Source organism: Argiope bruennichi, chromosome 4 (genome assembly GCF_947563725.1).
Source record: "Argiope bruennichi chromosome 4, qqArgBrue1.1, whole genome shotgun sequence".
NCBI lineage: Eukaryota > Metazoa > Arthropoda > Arachnida > Araneae > Araneidae > Argiope > Argiope bruennichi.
The window spans coordinates 4,302,606-4,323,585 of NC_079154.1; the positions used below are offsets into that span (position 1 = coordinate 4,302,606).

The 20,980-nt window shown below is 29.8% G+C and overlaps 2 protein-coding genes across 2 annotated transcripts in view; one reads left to right on the forward strand and one right to left on the reverse strand.

The window, feature by feature from the left end:
- The window catches only part of LOC129965482 (rap guanine nucleotide exchange factor 4-like), a 612,559-nt gene that overhangs the window by 318,710 nt on the left and 272,869 nt on the right, over positions 1-20,980 (reverse strand). The gene's annotated exons all lie outside the window — the stretch shown is intronic.
- LOC129965644 (uncharacterized) lies at positions 2,468-3,193 on the forward strand. The gene has a single exon (XM_056079725.1). It carries the CDS (start codon positions 2,468-2,470, stop codon positions 3,191-3,193), a length of 726 nt encoding a protein of 241 aa, XP_055935700.1.

The following is a 20,980-nucleotide window of genomic DNA, read 5'->3' on the forward strand; positions in this document are numbered from 1 at the left end:
TCTGCCTTTAAAGTTTTAGAATATATACTTAATAAATAAATAAGTAAGTAAGTAAATGTAAACAAATGCGTTGATTTATTAACATCTTATGGTTTGTAGCTCAACCAATACTCAATTCAATTAAACTGTCATTGAAAAGAATATATTTAAAAAAAAAGTTGTTTAAAATGAAAGTATCGCGATGATATCTTTTTTTTTTTTTTTCCTTCTTGGATTTTTAATACCTAAAGCAGGGGCTCTCAAACGTTTTTTTGAGATGAACAACACACGCTTTTTTTTCAAAAGAAAGGAATTACTACTGTAAGCATCATACCAGTTGCAACTCAACTCAACATGGTATAATTAATTCAGCTTTCAGTTTCTCGATGTAAATATACTTTCGAAATTTTTTATGTAAATATTCGCAATGAAAGTGTTCTCTCATATCACGTTCATAGTAATTATTGAATATTTTTTACAAATTGGCATTCGCGACAGGACTACGGATTATTTAAAGCGGGAGAGAACACAACTCAGGCGAATATTTACGGAATAGTTGAAAGAAGTTGAAAATGCTGTGAAAACGGAACCGGTAAGTAAAATTGAATTGATATCGGTATTTAATATTTTAAGTGATAAGGCTGAAAGGTTATTTGAATTAGATGAAAAATTAGAGTAATATAGTCCCAAATGAAAAATATTGAATTTTCTAATGACATTGATTTAACGGAAAATTATCGTGATCAGTGGATTGCTATGAAAACGAAAGTTGATTTTATTTTAGCTATGAAAGAAGAAAATAGTGATACTTTCGGTATTAAATGAAATAAAACGAACTTTTGGTCTTCCTAAGATGGAATTAAAACGCTTTGACGGAAATATAAAAAAATGGCTCGGATTCTGGTGACAATTAAAAAAAAAAATTCACGATGATGATAGTATTGATTTGGATGATAAATTTCAAGATCTTTTGCAGGCGACGGAAATTGGTTCATCGTAAGATATTTAGTAGAAAGTTTTCCGCCGTTGGGCGCAAATTATAACAAAGCTATTGAACAATTGAAATCATGTTTTACTAAAGATGAGTTGTTGATCCAAATTTATGTTCGTGAACTTTTGAATCTTGTATTAATGCAAGCAAATAATGGAGTAATTTTCACTTTACGTGCTCTTTATGATAAATTAGAAACCCAGTTAAGAGTACTGGAGACATTAGGAGTGACATCTGAAAAGTACGAAGCAATTCTGTATACATTAGTAGAGTCAGCTCTTCCAGAAGATCTTATAAAAGAGTGGGAACGAACACGTAGCAGAGTTCAAAATAAAGTCAAACCGAATATTATGAGAAACGTGTCAGAATATCTTCGATTGGAAGTCGAAAGTGATGAGAGATTACACCTTGTTCCAAAGAATTAAATCGAAAGATAAAATTCCTACGGCAGCTTGCATTATATCTAGTGAAAAAAAGAGCTGATAAAAATGACAAGAAATGCATATTTTGTAATAAGTCATTTCATAATACAACAGAATGCTTTAAAACTCCTGATATGTCATTGGAAGAGAAAAGAGAAATATTAAAGAAGAAAGTTGAGTGCTTTATTTGTTTGAAACCAGATTTGTAGGACCTATTTGAAGTCAATTATATGCAAAAAAAACCATCATAATATTTTGTGTCCAAATATAAATCAAACAAAACAAAATCCATCACCTGAATTAGATGCCAAGATTCTCTTGTCACCAAGGAATTCATCTACATTATTGTTAACGGTATTGGTGGAAATCATCAATAAAGACAGATCTTTAATTACCCGAGAATTTTTCGATACCGGTGCTCAGAGATCTTTTATAAAGAAAGATACGTGTGGATAATTGTGCATAAACTAGGATTGGAACTAGTAGATCAAGAAATGTTAAGCTATGGACTTTTGGGGGACAGTGAAACTAAACAAAAGTCCCATAATGTTTATAATATTACATTGCAGAGCTTGTGCTCAAATTTCAGGAACAACATTTCCGTTTTAGAAAATATGTGGTGCTATTCCTCGTGTAAGTAATCCTGAAATGTTCCCCATTTTGAAGAGAAAAAATATAGAAATAAGTGATACAGGAGAAGACACTCCTGAAGCAGGTTTATTAATAGGAGCAGATTATATCGGTGCATTACTGACAGGATCAATTGATAAAAATTTAGTAGCCATAAAAGCAAAACTCGGATGGACACTTCAAGGTAAACAAATGAAACAGTCAAAATCTTTAGAGAATATTATTTATGTTGCCAATTTAGATTTGACTGAATTATGAAGCCTAGGTGCCATCGGTATACGACGTTCTGTAGAAATTAAGTCAAGGCAGGTTGCAAGGCAGGAAAGTTGAATTTTGCCGTAGCACTATTAAAAGAAATGAAGACAAGAGATATGAAGTAAGTTTGCCGGGGAAAAGTGGATATCCGGAGTTAGGAATCAAAAAAGAATTAGCCACTAAGCTTTTGATGTCAACTACAAATAATCTTATTCGATCAGTATATTTAAGTGAATATGATGATGTGTTTAATGACTGGATTCTAGAAGGAATATTTGAAGTTGTAGATGAAGATAAGAATAAAGGACACTATTTATCTCATCATCCTGTAATAAGGACTGGAGATACAACTACAAAGATTCGCCCAATTTTCGATGCCTCAGCAAAAGGTTCTAAAGGAAATTGCTTGAATAATTGCTTAGAAAAGGGTCCAAATTTATTAGAAATAATACCAAAGTTCATAATGCAATTTCGTAAAACTGCTATTGGAATAACGCCAGATATTAAAAACTCCTTTTTACAAATCAGCCTGAACCCAAAGGATAGAGATTATTTTAAGTTTTTATGGTGGAAAGAGTTTTCAAGACGAGAGGAATTGATCACCCTGAGACAATGTCGAGTGGTATTTGGTGTTTCTACTAGCCCATTTTTGCTTGAGGCAACGATAGATCATCATCTAGAGAATGTTCCAGATGGAAGGAAGGAAACAGCTCGTCAACTTCAAAAATCTTTTTATGTAGATAACTGCATAACTAGTTTAGAAACTAGGGAAGAGTCGCCCAAATTTGTTTCTGAAGCTAAAGAACTGATATCTGCAGCCAAATTTGATTTACAAGGGTGGGCTACTTCTGAAAAAAATTGTAGAAGAAACATAAAAGAGATATATTCCAATACTAGAACTTTCCTGGAATACTGAAAACGATACACTTTCTTATAACAGTGCTGTTAAAATTTCAGAAGTAACATTATCTGTTGCTCAACGAATATACGATCCAATAGGTTTTACGAATCCACCTACTCTTATTCCAAAGATCATTCTACAAAAAAAAAAATAGAAGAGAAAAATTAATTGGATAGATATATGTAACCAGATATAATATGACATAACAGATATATATATATATAATATTAACCAGATATATGTAATGAATTTTTAACCTGGTACAAACATGTAAATCTACTAAAAGATTGCAAAATTCTACGGAGACTCCTTTTAAATCCTTTTAAAGATTGCCAGACAAGTCTTCACTATTTCAGTGACGCTAGTGAAGTCTCTTATGCCTCATGTATTTTCTTAAGTCCTGAATATAAAGGAAAAATTTCAGTTCAATTAGTAGCAAATAAATCATGAGTGTCACCAACAAAGGAAATTACAGTTCCTCGATTAGAACTGTTAGGAGCTCTCATATTATCCCGATTATACTGCCAGGTGGCCAGGACTGACTTTAACTCGATTAAACGGGATAGTTCTTGGAATACATTCGTAAGAAACAGGATAACAGAAATAATAAGAAAAAAATACCAATTTTGATGACTAGCATTTCGTGACAGGTCATATGAATCCGTCAGACCTTCCTTCAAGAGGTTGTGAAGCAAAGATTTTATTAAAGAGCAATTGGTGAGGAGGTCCAGAATGCTTATCAAAGTCACAAGAATTCTGGCCTTTGAATGAGAAACAAATTATTCATGAAAATTTAGTTGATTCGGAGAAAGGGAAAACAATAGTCAGTAGTGTGGAGCACGGATTAATTCGCTTTACTGACAATTTACTTTATTTCTCGAAATATATGAAGATTTAAAAATGCTGGCGGGGATACTACGTTTCATTAAAAACTGTAACCTTGAAGAAAAATGTGAGGAGTTCGAACTAGTCTATGAAGAAGTCCAATCAGCTGAAAACTGTTTGCTAAAGCTAGTTCAAAAGGAAAGTTTTACAGGAAGAAAAATAAAAACATTGAAAAATATGCGAACTTTCAAAGATGATACCGACGTTCTTAAAGTTATAACTAAGCTCATATTGGGAGATGAAGATGAGAATTTTAAATGCCCAATATTGTTGCCGGGTAACCATGAAATAATTCGTTTGCAACAGAAACATTGTGAGTTGCATCATGCCGGACTTCGAACTCTCATTTCCAATTTGAGGGAAAGTTACTGGATTATTTCTGTCAATAAAATAGCAAAACTAGCAAGCTCTGATTGTATTACTTGTAAAAGATTTAAAGCCAAACCTACTGAGTCCCATTTAGCACCTTTTCCTAAAAATAGAATAAAAGCTTCTGCAGAATTTGATTGCAGGATTGATTTGGCAGGCTCATCGTTTTTGCGTTCTGGTGAAAAGACATGGATTGTTCTTTTTACCTGTGCTATTTATAGGGCTATTCATCTTGAGTTAGTCAACTTATTGTCCATAGAAACCTTTATAATGGCTTTATGATAATACTAGGAGAGGTCGAGTTAACATAATCTATACTGATAAGGCGCCAACATCGTTGGTTCACGTAATGCCTTGAAAAATCTAGATTTGGAGAAGATCAAATCTAGATTGAGAGAAGATTGGAGATTTCAACCCTTCAACTGCTGCATGGTGGGGTGGATAGTGAGAGTGGATGATCCGCATGCTAAAAGAAATGCTAAGAAGAATTTTAGGCCGAAAGAGTATTGATTAAGAAGAATTGGAAGCTCTTATATGTGACTGTGAAGCTGCAATAAATTCCACGCCATCACATATATTGAAGATAATTCAGAACGTCTAAGGCCATTGACACCTGCTTGTTTCCTGCAAGGCATTCCTAATAGTGATACAATTGATTTAGAGGAAATCGACAGTAAACTCCTAAATAGAAGATTAGGTTTTATTCAAAAACTACGCCATGATTTAAGAACGAGATTTCACAACGAATACTTAACAATGTTAGTGCATAAAGGTCATCACAACTGAGAGATATCTTTGAAAATTGGAGATATAGTTCTCCTTGAAATTGATGGAAAACGCCTTCACTGGCCATTAGGAATTGAAACTGAAGTCCTTCCTGAAGCGGATGGACATTCAAGAGTCGTCAGAGTAAGAATAGCTCAAGAGGGAAACGTAAGGCCATTCCAGAGACTTTATTCCTTGGAAATCAGTAGTTCTGAAAAATTACCGTTCATTTCTTAGCAAAAGGACAAAAATACAAACACCCAGCTTTCTGCAACTCCAGTTGTTGATGCAACTCCTGATGTTGTCATTAAAGCTGGTCGACTTATTAAAATTCCCAATAAACTCCATTTATAACTTTTGTTGCAATTTCAGGTACTCCATAAATTTGCAAGGTGGGTGATTATGCAAGCGTCATACCAGCTGCAATTCAAATCCACATGTATATATTTCATTTCCACTTCATTTTCTCGATGTAAATACACTTTCGAAATTTTTTACGTAAATATTCGCAATTAAAATGTTTTCTCATATCACATCCATAGTAATTATTGAAGATTTTTTACAAGTACTACACAAAACATTATTATGAATTATGTTTACATTACGATAACTATGTTATATTATATTGCGATAACAAACTGGTTCAATATTATTGCGCAATCTAGCTGAATTGTACGTTTATAGTGAAAAGAAATTCTGCATTGTACTTTTTTTTTTATCAAATTGCTGCCATATGACTCACTAAAGATTTTAAATTCTCCCCTCATTTTGTAAACTTTGGAAATATGCATAGAATTTAAGATCTTTTCGCAACCCTTAGAAAACTGACAGTTGGTTTCAGTTGGTGACAACACACACTTTGGGATCCCCTGATGTCATGCATTAAAAATAAGGTTATTTGCTCATTATTTGACAGTTTTTTTGTTGCTTGCATCATTGAAATTTTAAAATTTAAGCAACGGAATATAGATTATGTGAAACGCACATAAAGAGAAAGAATTACTAATAAATGAAATAGAAGATAAAAATATTGAACACATTTTTTTCTTGGGTATTTTGACATTTTTACTATTGGAAGTGAAATGAAAATATATACATGACAGGTGTAACGGCTCAGTTAAATTCAGTAAACCATTTTACATATTCTCTAGGAATAGGTTACAATCTAGCGTGCAGTTGATTGTAACCTATTGTTCTTATCTTGCACAATTATGTTTTCTATAGGATTGGGAACTCTAGAACTCTCTAATTATTTATTCAGCATGCGTGTTATATGTACTTGGAAGTATATATTTTAATTATATGTACTTATTTATATAATAAATAAATATTCAGTAAATTTTCATTCACTTTCTTTGTCCAATTCATAACAAAATACTTTGGAAACAGTTCTTTTTTAACTTCAAGTGGCATTTTGTGTGCGAAGTCTGGTTTAAAAAAATTTCGTGGAACGCTCTTTTTTCATGCAAAAATTTATAATCGAGAACAAATAAGAAAATCTTTTTGACTTTAAATATATTATTGAAATTTATTTCATTTAATCTAATTTTAGCTTACATTCATAAATAACAAATTAACTAGAAACATCATGTATCTCAGTTTCTAGAATTTAGATGAAGAAAAGAAACTAGATTTTCACAGCTAGTAAGAAATATTTTTGATTTTTTTTCCATAACTGGTTTGAAAATAATGTTAATAATGTGAATAATGAAAATAATGTTTTATTTCATTTCTTGTCAAATTATATAAAACTATATTTTATTTTCCGAGATTGATATCTAAAACGAACAAACAAGCAAGCAAAAATAGACAGAAATGGGATAATAAATTTTTATCTGTCTGCATAAGAGTTTAAAGTGAAAGAAATTAAGTTGTCCCGTTTCCTTACTACTAAACTTTGTTTTATTAATAACGAGCCGCCTTTGGCGACCAGCCAGTTCGCCAATCTTAATGTTCGTTTAAATTTTAATAATTAAATATTTTACGCAATTCTTACTTTAACAGATTCTTCATCAAATTATTTTCAAACTTTGAAAGTCATATAATTCACTCATAAAATTATAAAGGCCGTCAGTCATAACGTAATATGTATCTCTCTAATTTTCTGTTAGCTTAAGTAGAATTTATGTTTTAAATTAAAGTTGAAAGAATTAATCTGCAATTAATATAATAATATTTTTTACTGAAACAAAGCATTTTTTTATAATATGATTGCTGATAAGAGAGTCACTGAACGTTTAAACTTTATGGACACTAAAGAATATCTTTCTTAATTTATGTAATATCTCAAGAATTTGTCAACAAAATTTTCTCAGATTCATCATGAACAGATCGATTCATTAACAATGTTTCATTTTAAATGCATCAAACACTAAGAAAATAAAATAAATCGTTTAAAATAATCGGTCGAAAACAGGTACAAAAAAACTACATAAAAAACGATATACTTAAAACTATAAGCACATACAAAAAATATATAACTAACATAAATACAATTTAATTACAAAAGCGTGCAACTAACCTAAAAATAATTTAAATCAAGAATCATCCGTTGATAATAATTGTCATCAATCAGAACACAGTGCGCATGCGTGAATTTTCAACTCCAGTTACGGTAACGCAAATGCGTGAATTTTTCTACGCCAGTTGGGGTAACGCTATGCAGATTAGAAATTTTTAATTTCCTTTATTCTGTTTTATTTTAATTCAAAAGTACTTCAGAATGAATCGGTTCGGATGGATAGGGGTTAATTTTGGTATTTTTTAAAAGAAAATATAATTTACAGGACAAAGTACAAAATGAAAGATTCTTACACAAAACAAATGTGAACAAATAAATAACATAAAAGCAAATCAGCTGTTAAACAGTAGTAAAAAAGTGAAAATGCATATTAGATAGTATATAAAATGGAAGAGTTATCGTTTGCTGGATTTGAAAATTAGTTCAAAAAAAATTCGTGCTCACTGACGTTCCTCTACAAGAAGATTGGTCACATCACGCATGCGCAGTAAAAGTTTAGTTTCTTGCTTTGGCTAAATTAAAGTTGAAAAACTTGTGGGAGGATTAGGGATGTTTCTAAAACAACTTGTATTTACATGTTATATGACAAATGCAGTTGCGATTGTCATATGATTGCAACTGCACGAGAGTTAATTTTATAAACAAAAACAAGGAAAACAACGAATAAAAGCAGGTTAAATAAACTTTAAATGAATCAATGGTAATAGTTATTTTGCTTATAATATATATTCAACCATCCTTTCTTTACAAGCATTTTTAAAATTTGAATTGTATTGCACGTTATTTAGGTTCATAATGAAGCTAGCTTGGATTATTACACTTTAAATTTTAAAAAAGAAAATAATTATTATACTACATATATTTCAATTGTTTACCTCAAAAGAAAAAGGATCAGAATTTGTCCTGCTAATTGAAATATGGGAAAATATTCTAAATTGCTATTTTCATATTCGATATTCAGGGGTTTGTTTAAATACTACTAATTTCGAGTTGTTAATATATTAAATATTACTTATTTCGAATGTCTGTAGATTAATTTGCTCGTTTGTGTCATTGAAAAAATGATCAGGCATCCCAATGTAATCGAAATATTCCTAACGTTCTATTTATTGTTTTGACTTGATTTCAGCTCCCTCTAAAACACACCCAATATTTAAAACAATTCAATTAGGTTAATATGATAATTATTATTTGAAATGAAAACAAAAGAATTCATATTTTTCATTTCATGAAGGAAACAGAAAATAACAACACTCATTCAAGATTTATTTAAAGAAATATAGAAAAAAACTATATATATTTCATATAAATGATATATCTAATATTCATATTTTTTTTGGCAGAAAATTAATTGCAAACGGAAATATAAGACGTTTGCAAATAAATAAATAAATAAAATATACTGAAACTTTCACTCAAAGACTTCTTTTCTCTATCTTCATCATAAAAAATTGATAAAAATATTTTTATTTATTTAAAATGAACATAATTCATTTTACAATGTGATGGGTTTATGAGTCATTTATTCCGCCGCAAAAAATTTTATTAATCACCTGGTCACTTCACTACGTCTGCGATACTTCATGATTACGAGATAATTATAGTATATGGGGGAAATGAACTTTCCTTTTTCAGTCTGCAGTCTATCAAATCTATTATTTAATTACGGTGAAAAAATGTACGTTTATGAAATGCCGAGCAACCTCCGTTCCGGAAAAAAATCCAAGCGCTTTTGTAATCTTTTTGAATGCATTGTCTCCAATAAAATAGATCCTTATATTTTTAAATTTCAAATTGCGACAATGCAGTAATATAAGTGGTGTTCAAGGATAATAAAGTGATTATGCTGACTCTACGGATAGAGCCTCTGAATGATAAAAGTAGTCATGAGTGGATCCATTTCGAGAGATTTATAAAGGACAATAAAACAAAGTTGTAAGGAATATCTATTTAGATTGGATAGTTGCCATAAGTAAAAGAATGCTTCTTATGTAATGCATAAAACGTTTGTTTGATAAAAAAATAAATTGCGCTTGAAGTGTACATTGTTTAAAATTTTCAGAGCAAAGATTTATGAAAGGAAAATGATAAGAAAGGCATTAACACAAAATAAGAATGCTATGAATAAATAAATATTTTTTTAACTTATTCTGAGGAATAGAACTTCGAATTCTATGTTGGAATGAATGTCTCATTGCACCTCATTTTTTGCATTAAATTAAGTATTCAATTATTTTAAAATAAAATAAATTATACAAGCATTTGTTTCAGCTTTCAAAGAATGACTAAAATGAAACTTTGAAATTAGTATCTCTCCAATTTATTCGAGCTTTAGGGCTGAGAAAAATTTTACAAGAAAAAAATGACCTTTTTATAGAGAACCTTTACAGAATTTACGATTCATACTCAAAGTATAAAATAATTTCTCCAAAAACTTTTAAGTAATCAATTATTTACTTTACATTAAATTTATTTGGCTGGTTGTAATCTTAAATTTTTATTACTTCAATATATTTTCGTGATTTTATCATTACTTTTATATTAAAGTAACTTTTTACATTTGTAGCTCATTGAAAAGATCTTTATTTAGATGACCATAAAACAGAATCTCATCCACATTTTTTGAAGCTGCACTTTAGAAGCAGCCATAAATCGGTCTACCAACTTTATTTTTCTTAAATATATTCTTGGCGGTTGGTTAATGAAGTGGAAGATGATAAGAATTCCCTCAAATGATGCGAGATAAGAAGAAATTTAATCAGTTGTTGATTGATTTTATCTACTTAATTCATTGTAATTCAGCAGACTTCAAATTATCCCCAAATCTTCAGATGAGCCTGCACTTAAAGTCTCTAAGTATGCAGTTCTGGTCAATAAAGTTCAACTCATTGTAATTTATAATATTCATATGAATCCATTTTACTGTGATTTAATTCAATTAATTTATGAACAGGAAAGTTCTAAAATTGAAATGATCCCTAACTGATTTTCTTTAATGATTAATTTTGATAATAAATAGATCATTTAACCATATATTTTATGAAAACATGTCATTTACTAGGTATTTTGGCTTTTCATATAGGAGTCATCCACTTTTGTGCAAAACAATTATGAGAAATATAATTTAGAAAGAGCCAAACTATTCATTCATGAGACAAAATGGAAAGATCAAGATATGAAGATTCTGAATTATTTGGGACGATTCAGAAAACCTTAAATTATCATTACGTATACAACAACCATGTTTTCTTGAAGTGAAGCAGCAGCAGAGTCGTAAAACATGCCTCATAATATTTTAAGACCAGATATCAGTCGGCTCTTTTGTGAATAAAGTGACACTCAGAGCAAGTGTGACTAGACCCTCAAAATACATTGATTAGGAGTCTACGTATCTATGTTATGAATGATCTGAAATTAGATATTATTTTGAAGTCCATATTTATATATTACTATGTCCCTGATTTATGTCTAGTTTGTAATAATTCTATAAATAATTTTAATATAAAGGACATCGTGACATTATAAATATTCCTTCTCTGAAAGCTTCAAAGCAGATTGTTAGACATTAATGAATGATTTGTAATTTGCGGGAAGCTCCCATCGACGCCCACAGGCGAGAGTGGTCCTACAATGTGTCAAATGGCAGATTTAGAACCATATCCGTAAACGCAGCGGGCCATGGAAACGAGGCTTTAAACAAATGAGAAATGTTTGCTAATAATTATTTTTAAAAAAAAAACTTAATATTGATGGATCTTTATCAGTGGATGCTGTTAAGTTGAGTATTATATAAATAAAATTAAAGCAAATTAGTAATGATCAAAACTGGTTTAAATAGTTTTATAGCAAACAGTAAAGAGATAGAGAAGCTTAACATTTTCAAACAATAAAATAAAACAGAAGCTTTAGCAAACGTTTTAATTTTTCCGCTGTTATTCTTGTCGGCATTTCACTAGAATTTACGAATTGTATTGAAGCCAAATTTTTATCAGCGTGTTTCCATTTTTATCACCAGGCATTATTAACAATATTTTAAGTAGTCGACCTTTTCATAAAAAAAAAAAAAAAAAAAAAAAAAAATGAAGCTAAAAAACAGAAATATGTGAACAGGATGTTTCTAAGAGACTGTCTAAAGGCGAACAAATTTATTTCTGGTTCGTCTAATTGTGATTTGTTTTAGCCCTGCAATTGGCAAGAGTACCTATTGGCAAAAAGAGGTAGACGCTGCACGCATAACAATGGCGTGTTGTCCAGTAATGATTTCCTTTCATTAGATAAAAATAGATATGAGGAAGAAAGAAAAATATAGAAAAACTGTCGGACAAAACAGATCGATTTCAACTAGAGCAGCTGGCGTTAAGTTCGGGAGACTAGCCTGTCTTACATAAAAGAGTTATTGTTTTCGAAGTTGTGAAAGGGTCGTATCTGAAGCATATTTATGACTGCATTAATAGCTCTCTGCATTTTCTTACGATGAGAAAATATAAGATTATTATTATTAAAATATTTCCAGAAAGGAGATAAATCCATTTTGATCAATATTAAATTGTATAATAATCAGCAAATTTAATTTATTTTCCATATAAACAAAAAGAAACTTAATGATAAGTTTTAATTTATTCATTATTTTATTTCAAAAAGTTCCTTTTTTCTGGGTAAAAGTTATTATTTTTTAAGAAAGTTAAACATTCACCTGAAAACCTTATCAAATAGTTTTTGGAATTTCTTTAATTGTTTCCTTTTATATAGAATACGGAGTCTTCAAAGCATAGTTTAAAGAATTTTAACTCTTCAGAAATCTCCAATTTTGATTAAGAAGAAAGTCTGAAAGCACCTGTCTACTAGCCGCTGACAGAAAGGACTTCAGAATACAGTGGCACCAGTCGCAAGTCGCAAACTTAAGTTTAACCAGTCGCAAGTCGCAAATACAGTCGCAAACTTAAAAACATGTCTCGTGAAGTAATTTTTAAAGCGAAGTTTGGTAATTTTTTTTTATTTGCCAATAACTATCGAAAGAAATGTTAGAAGAAAAAAAAATTTTTTTTTTAATCTCTGTTTAATGTGTCTCTAAAGACGTTACTTTTTTTATTAATCACAATTGTTTCAAACAATATTGAATAATTAATTTTCGATATTTAGATTCATATTTACAACTTTTTTTTTTAAAAAAAATCATAATTTTCGAGGGGTTTTTTTTTTGTTGTTGTTGCTGAAAATAAATAGATATTATATTCCTCCAGTTTAGTTTAGTTATATTAACATCCCGTTTTAAAGCAACACTAAGGCTATTTTGGTACGGACCTTATAATTTTGAACCGTGGTCAGATGACGAGGACGGCACCTGAGCTGACATCCTCTTCTCCAAACTTCCACATCACACCAGCGGGAAGATGTTTGGCCCCGACGGATTTAACGTGCAGCAGACCCACTTACAGGACGGCTCTTAGGTGGAATAGAGTCTTGAACCTGAAGCCCTTCAGTACCGAAGCTAAGACATTACCACCAGAATTAACCCTGTTCCTCCAGAACGGAGGATGAGTTCACAATGAAAAGATTCCCGATTAGTTCAGCGCTAAAAACCAATTTTTCAGTAATTTTGTAACTTTTAGAATTATGTGAATAGTTTTGTTTAAATTTGAGATTCTCCTATATGTTTTAACTATATTTTGCGCATAAAACACCTTTTAAGAATTTTCAAATTTGTCTCTTTTGACATTTAACTTAATAGGGTAGGTACACTTGTTATGAGATTTTATATAAATTTTAGTTACAATTCATTTGGCGAATAAATCTATAGAAATTAAAATTGAATATTTAAATTAGAATGAAAGAAACATTGAATTGAATTAGATGACGAAATATTAAATTAGAAAAGCATTTAAATAATAATGTTTTGAGCAGATGAATATTTTTTTACCGTCCAAAAATTAGCTTTTAGGTATTCTGTTATAGTAGCTTGAATTTTCTTTTTCAAATAAAATATATCTTACTTTTATTGATATATATACTTGGAAATTAAAATGCATTTCAATTACTTTAATAAAATGGCAAGAAATCGAACTCATTATTTCAGGAGAGATAGTAGATAATTGCATTCATTTACGAATCCATCAACAATATTAGAAATTCATCTACTTACAACAATATTACTCACTGAGTAAGTATAATTTAATATAACCGAAATTATACATCTGTAGTACTATTTTTATTCTGGATGTATCTGAATTGTGTTTTTTTGTACTAATTGTTTCATTTAAAAAGAATCTAAAAATATACGATTTTAAACATCTAGCTTGACATTTAGTTATCGTTATCTATAATTTCTAATTTTACCCATAATCGTTCAAATTAAATAGTTATTTAATCAAAATATTAAAATATTAATTAATGATTATTTCTTCGGATTATTATAACTCCTAGGTGCTAATATAAAATACAAGAAAATAATAAATTTCAACGATTTATAAATTTTGAATTTCATTGTAAGCTTAATTAAAAAAATTAAAATTAAACAAACCAACTGGCAAAGAATAGAAATAGAAATATTTCTAATTTTGAAATGAAATTCAGATAAATATTTAAACCAATACAAGAAACTATCATGCGTAAAATAAATTTTTCTTAATTAACTTTTTTAATACAGATGACATTATAAGGAATAATTAGAAGGATTCAATTGTTTTAAACTATATTCAAATTTATGTCAAAATCTACAAATTTTTTAATCTATATATAAATATACAGTAATCAATAAATATATAATAATATTAAATGTTGGTCGAAATTAAAAAAGTTACAACAGCATATTAATTATAACATAGATAATTAAAATATATTATCTGCATTTTTTTAATAAATGTAATTTACATTGTGAAAATAAAAAAAATAATCAGACTATATGAGAAGAATCCTTTCAATTTCTTCAAAAAGGATTCTTGCAAAAAAAAAAAAAAAAGATTTTTAAGGAAATATTTAGATTTAACATTTTTTAAAGAGACTCGTAATATTTATTGAATATATGTAAATATATTTAATAGAATATATTTAAATTATGTGTATCAATAAAAAATAAAAAATACTCTAAAATACCAGAAAAATGAGAATAATTTTGTTTTATATTATCGTGTGATATAGATAAGTATCACATGTTTCCCAAATTAGAAGAATTATTATTAGAAATAAATATTAAGTTTACAGCCAAAGAATTAAAAAGAAAGATAAAATGAATCCGCCTGAAGACTTTCTCAAGGGTCACCCTCAGGCAAGGATTCAAACCAGGGATTTTTTATGTGAGGGGTCTGACTTTCGTCCAACAAATTGACCCCTCATTACCCGAAAATTCCAGGAAATTGAGGTTTTGGAGATAAAATTAGTATCACAAGATTAAAGATAACTATGCAAAAACAAGTAAAATCATTTCCAAAATTTAATCCAAATAAGAGCACAGCAAATCAAACAACAAAATACCATGAAAATAGAACCAAATTCCTTTAAATAAGAAAGCAAAACACTTACCAATTGAAAGCAGAATTCCAAAAGACAGTGTGATGCAAAAACGCTTGTTAGTGCAATTGCACTTCGTTAAATTAAATTAAATTTAATTTCCCCGCATTTAAAGCAATACGCCTACCACGTTTCGTCATAATGTATCGTCATCATAAACGAAGAGCCATCTGTTTAGTTAAATCTCAAAGCGAACAAACCGGAGGAAGTCAGAAATTAGACAAACCCTCTCTAATCAAAACTTCTATATTGCAAAAGTTTTTGGGAAAATTATTAGTAGTTAAGTTTTTAATGAGATTGTTTGTTGCTAAAATATAAGAAATTTTATTATTGCAAATTTTTTTAATCCTGTTAAATTGGGAAAATATCAAATTTTTGAAAATTTTAGAGTTTTAACATGTTTTCAAAGTTATTTAAGGCTTTAAAAAAATTCCTCCATTTTATAACTGAGCAAATTACAATACGATGGATAACCATGAGATAATGCATAACTTTTTATGAAGCAAAATATGTACAGAAATAAATGACTTCAGAAATTGAGTTCTTATGGAAAATAATGTGCAGAATGTATGAAGGAGTTTCTCATTTAAATTCATTTCGTAAAAGGAGATACAACTATGTCCTGAATCCTATCCAATAACAAGATTCAAAATTTCTGAATGTCTTCCGAAATAATTTTAAAGTAGCTTCATAAGTAAATAAATCTAGCAAATATCATTTAAGACTACTTAAGAGAAGTTGCATAGATAAGATTCTATAGGTACGATGTATTCTTGTCAAAGTTTATGGAATGATTTACATAGGAATAAGTATAAAAATGAACTCGAGACTTAACTGTTACTTTTTCTAGAATGTATAATTCATTTTTTCAAAATTATTTTCCCCTCATTTTAATATATGTCCAAAAACGTTGGCCCATGATGTAAGAGATTAGAACGAATTCGAACTATGTATAGAATGACTTATGTTTCCTAATTAAAAGATTCCAGCATGCGTGAATGTCATCTTCCAAAACTTGACTCTATTTCGATTAATCTAAATCTTTAGAACAACAGTTAATGTTTCGTGTTCTAGACTTACAGTTCTTCTGAATTGAAATCTGACATATAATCAGGGAGAATTCAACAACTCAAAGTATGCGTTTTTGTATTGAATTGTCATTTAATGAAATGAACTTGGGCAAAATTATTCTTTTCTTCATTTTTTTTTCAGATATCCACATTATCATGTGTTTTATCTTTTAACTGTTATAAACTGAAGGTAATCGAATGTGAATTTTGGAACAATACCTCTTTCTTAGGCCGATTGAGTTTAATTTTTTATATATATACGCTTACAATTTTAGCATCAAGGATACATATATTTCCTTTATTTGGCTTTGTGTTTTTGAGTTATCTTTTTTTAAAAAAATGGACAGACATATAAATTTGCCTCCTGACACTTAAATTTATTCTCATTTCTGACTGTGGTGATGAAGACCAAAAAGGCTAAAAATGTGTCAAATATTTTCTTTAGATGTCTGTTCTATGTTCCTTTTTTGTGTTTATTAATTCATATGCAAAGAAATGGACATATTTTGTTTCGACGAATTTTGCCCAAAATTTGATAGAAATTTGCAGTCGTTATAAATTCCCATGCGAAGTTTCATGGCGCTCTATTTTTGTGTTTTAAAGTTGAAAGTCAAATAGAGGATAATTATTAATAAGAAATCTGACTTAGGGAGGTCTATAAAGTCTAAATTCCTCAAAATAAAGAAAGTTAAAATTTTATATTTAGTACAATGCCGTTTTTTTACTATGTATCCGAAAATTCTAAACCACTGTAAACAATTCTATACGATATATGAAATCGATTATTTGAACAGATTTTTGCTTCAAACCGATAGATATTTTGCGATCCCTAATTTAGATTAAAAGTAAAGGATATTACTTAAAAGTAAAGGATTTTTAAAACTCATGTTACGTTAATGGCTGATAATGCATTACCATTCCAGATATTGTCAACTTCCATTATCACTTATTATTGGACACTGTTATCAAAAACAATACGACTGATTCTCATTGCTGTATCCAATAAAAAGTCGGAAACCTTATTCTTACAATAGTTCTTTATTCATAAATTTCTATTTTTTTATAGGACACGTGCAGCAATTTTATATAAATATGTGCTTGCATTATTAAAATGTAATTTTTGTTCATTAAAAAGTGGAATAATATTTAATATTCATTCAGAAAATCATATTGAATCGCTCATTTGACTTCACATTAGACATTTCATGACTATCGCAGCTCATTAGAATTTTTGATGATCTTAATGGACCACTCGAGCAATTATTTCTCCGCAACCATTTTCCCATCTCGGATGGCAGCAGCTATAAATCGTCACTTTGAAACAGGTTGTTATTCTAAATAGCGGCCCGTGTCGCTCTGCCTGACTGGCACATTGAAATGCGCATGCATTAGCGGTGAACACCAGCTGGCCTGCTGAGAGCGGGGGTTGCCTTATTGATTCCGATTCTCGTATCGGCGATACTGAATCCTATTTACGTACTAATTTCACCCGGAGACTCAAGAAGGGATCAGCGCGAGAATTATCACCTGGAATGGGAAAGGCGGCATTACAAATGGCGATGGAAACTTGCAACGCGTTGTAACCCCCGCTGAGTTGAAGGCATTTTAAATGGCTGTATCAAGATTCCAGAGGGTGGATCTTGTATTTCCAATATTTCGATTATAAAGGTGTTTCTCTGGAGAATTTTTCATGTGTATAAACAATTTAGAAGGCGGATGTTGAATTTGGTTTATTTCGGTCATAAAGAAGTTTTTCTGAATAATGTTTCATATGTATAGAGATTCCAGAAGGGAGATCTTGAGTTTCCAGTACTTGAAGATAAAGTTGTTCAGAATATTATTTCATAGATATATGAGATTCCAAAAGATAGAATACTGAATTTCGAGCATTTCGACCATAATGATATATTTTCCTGGATAATGTTTCCTGGATAAAGTACAGAGATTCCAGAGTGTATATTACGTATTTCGATTATTTCGACCATAAAGGTGTTTTTCTTGGATCATCTTCCATAACTATATAGGGATTCCAGAATGATTGTTTCGACAAAATGGGTGTGTTTTTGGATGATGATTCATAGGTATAGACATTCTTGAAGGTAGATCCAATTTTTCGACCATTAGGATGTTCAGAATATTATTTTATAGGTATATAGATTCCAGAAGGCAGATATTGAATTTCGAGTTCTTGGACCATAAAGATGTTTTCTGGATAATATTTCATAGGTATAGAGATTTTAAGAGCTGAATTTTGAATTTTCATTGTTTCTACTATAAAGGTGCGTTTCTGGATAATGTTTCATAGGTGTAGATATTCCAATAGACGGACTTGAAATTTCATGTATTTCGAACATTCTAGGTTCAGTTCTGTTCACATTTTTATTAAAAAGTGCTTCCATTGATGCTACTTAAACCATTATAATATCTTCCAGCTGGTATTTGAAAAAAATGATATGTTTTAACGTGTTACAAAATTTTAAAACAACTTTGGTAATGATCATGAAACGGTCCATATTTATCATGCACGAAATAATCTCTATTTATTCGCCCGTATTTTTATTTAAAAGAATATTTGTATATGCTTTTTTCATACAATAACGATCTATCGGTACAAATATTAAACAATAGGTTTGGAAAAGTTGAATTATTAACAGTAAATAAAGAGTGATGATTATATAAGTAAAGAAGAACTCAGTTTCAAGATTATTCAATATATTCTTATTGTTGCAAATATCTCATTTTCTCGTCTAATACAAATCCAATTTCTCGTCTCATACAATATCCAATGGTAAATAAAGTATCATTAGATAGGATATTTTTGCCTTAAATTACAGCATTATTATTTTGCATTAAAATATATTATTTGTTTTAAAATTTTATCTAAAAAGAAATTAAAAATTCCCAAAACATCTTATTTTGGCTTTCTCAAATAAATGTGCATGATATATGTTGAAAAGGGAAGAAAAACGTTTTTTATACTTCAATTATAAAAAAGGGGTCATCGAAATCGTCGAAAAAGTCCGTTGTTTGATTCAGTTAAAAATTACATTCGGATGTTATGCTATTTGTACTTAATATTTTTTAGTAATGAATTTTCGTTTTATAATTTTTATTTTCTCGTATAAAAAAGAGAAAATATTGCATTCATGAAAAAACTCCTCGATTTAAGACTTTTACATATCTATATCTGAACCCGAGCACACATTTTTGGAACTATGTGTATGTGTGTCGCTTTATTTGTTGATCTATCAGCAAGAAAACTAAAAACTCTTTGGAGATATATGGATGAAGTGTATTGTGTGGTCTTTACACTCAATTAGTAGACAAATATGAAATTTTGATAGAAGTCCATTAATAGAAAATGTATCGGCGCATCTGTTTGAGTCCAAATGAACACAATAAAAAAAACGGAAAAATCTGAATAAAATTAGACACGCAATTCTGGAATCTAAAGAATCGAATCAAATCAAAGTTTGAAAGAAATCCTTCTAAGAATTGATCATCTGTAGGTCTATACATTCACATACATGTAATATATAATTCAAAAACCTATTGGTTTAGGTAAATGAATTTACTTTATCATCTCGTTATAAAAAATGTAAATGAATGATAGATTTTGGTTAAATCGATTAACAAAATGCATTAGAAACCTATACCCGAATTTCTTCAATATACCTGAAAGGACAAAACATTCATATGCACTGTACTGAAAGAGCCATTTTGAATGATCGTGTTTTCGTTTTGCCCCAGATCCCCAATTTTTATGCGAAGAATAAGAAATAGGCGAGAGAATTACGGAAAGACAATTCCCAGTAGGTTTTATCTCTGACTACTTGACTACTTTAAAAAATCTCCATTTTATTTATTTGGATATTTCTCAAAATAACTTGCATTATATAAAATAAATAACTTTTATATAACATCTCACGTTATATAAAAGCTCAATTATATGCTTTCGTCTCCCTATTTTAATAAGAATTCGGCTATAATTCTAAGGCGGATTCTTAAACCGTATTTTGCTTTACATATATGATGTTATATATATATTATTCTTTCTGCTTAATAACTGAAATTATGCCAAGAAAAATAACTCTCGATAATATGAATGGAAGAAATTCCCAAATTCATTGGCAAATTATATATATACACATAAAGTCTCAGAGGATTAGTTTGCCACATTACTGTCTGTCGCAAAAATCAGATTAACTTACCATAGTAATTGCTTGTAATGAACTTAAATTTTTCTTCGTAGTAGTTGCATTATTAAATTGAGTATTGCATTCGTCAATTTAATAATGCTTTAGTTACGACCTGTATTTATGGACATGGTCTATTTTGGAGTTAAATTCCGCGCGCATTGTATCACACCATTAGTGGCTTGCAGAAACCTGCTTGTCATAATCCATGCTTCAGTGGATTTACAATGAACTTTGAAGAGGCTTTAGTTTAGTTAAGTTTATTTATATTAAAGTCCCGTTTTAAAGCAACACTAGGGCAGTTTTGGGACAGACCTCGTACTTTTAAACCGTGATCAGATGAACGAGGACGACACCTGAGCTGACACCCCTTTCCCCCTCTCCAAACTTCCTCACCACACCAGCGGAAGAGGAGGGCTTAGAGTAAACCATTTAAAAATGCAGTAAATGCATACTGAAAACAGCGCTTGTATATCATGTTGATTCAAATATT

What these genes read in the sequence shown, in the direction of transcription:
- LOC129965644 (XM_056079725.1), top strand. Translation starts at nt 2,468, where the DNA reads ATGTCAACTACAAATAATCTTATTCGATCAGTATATTTAAGTGAATAT.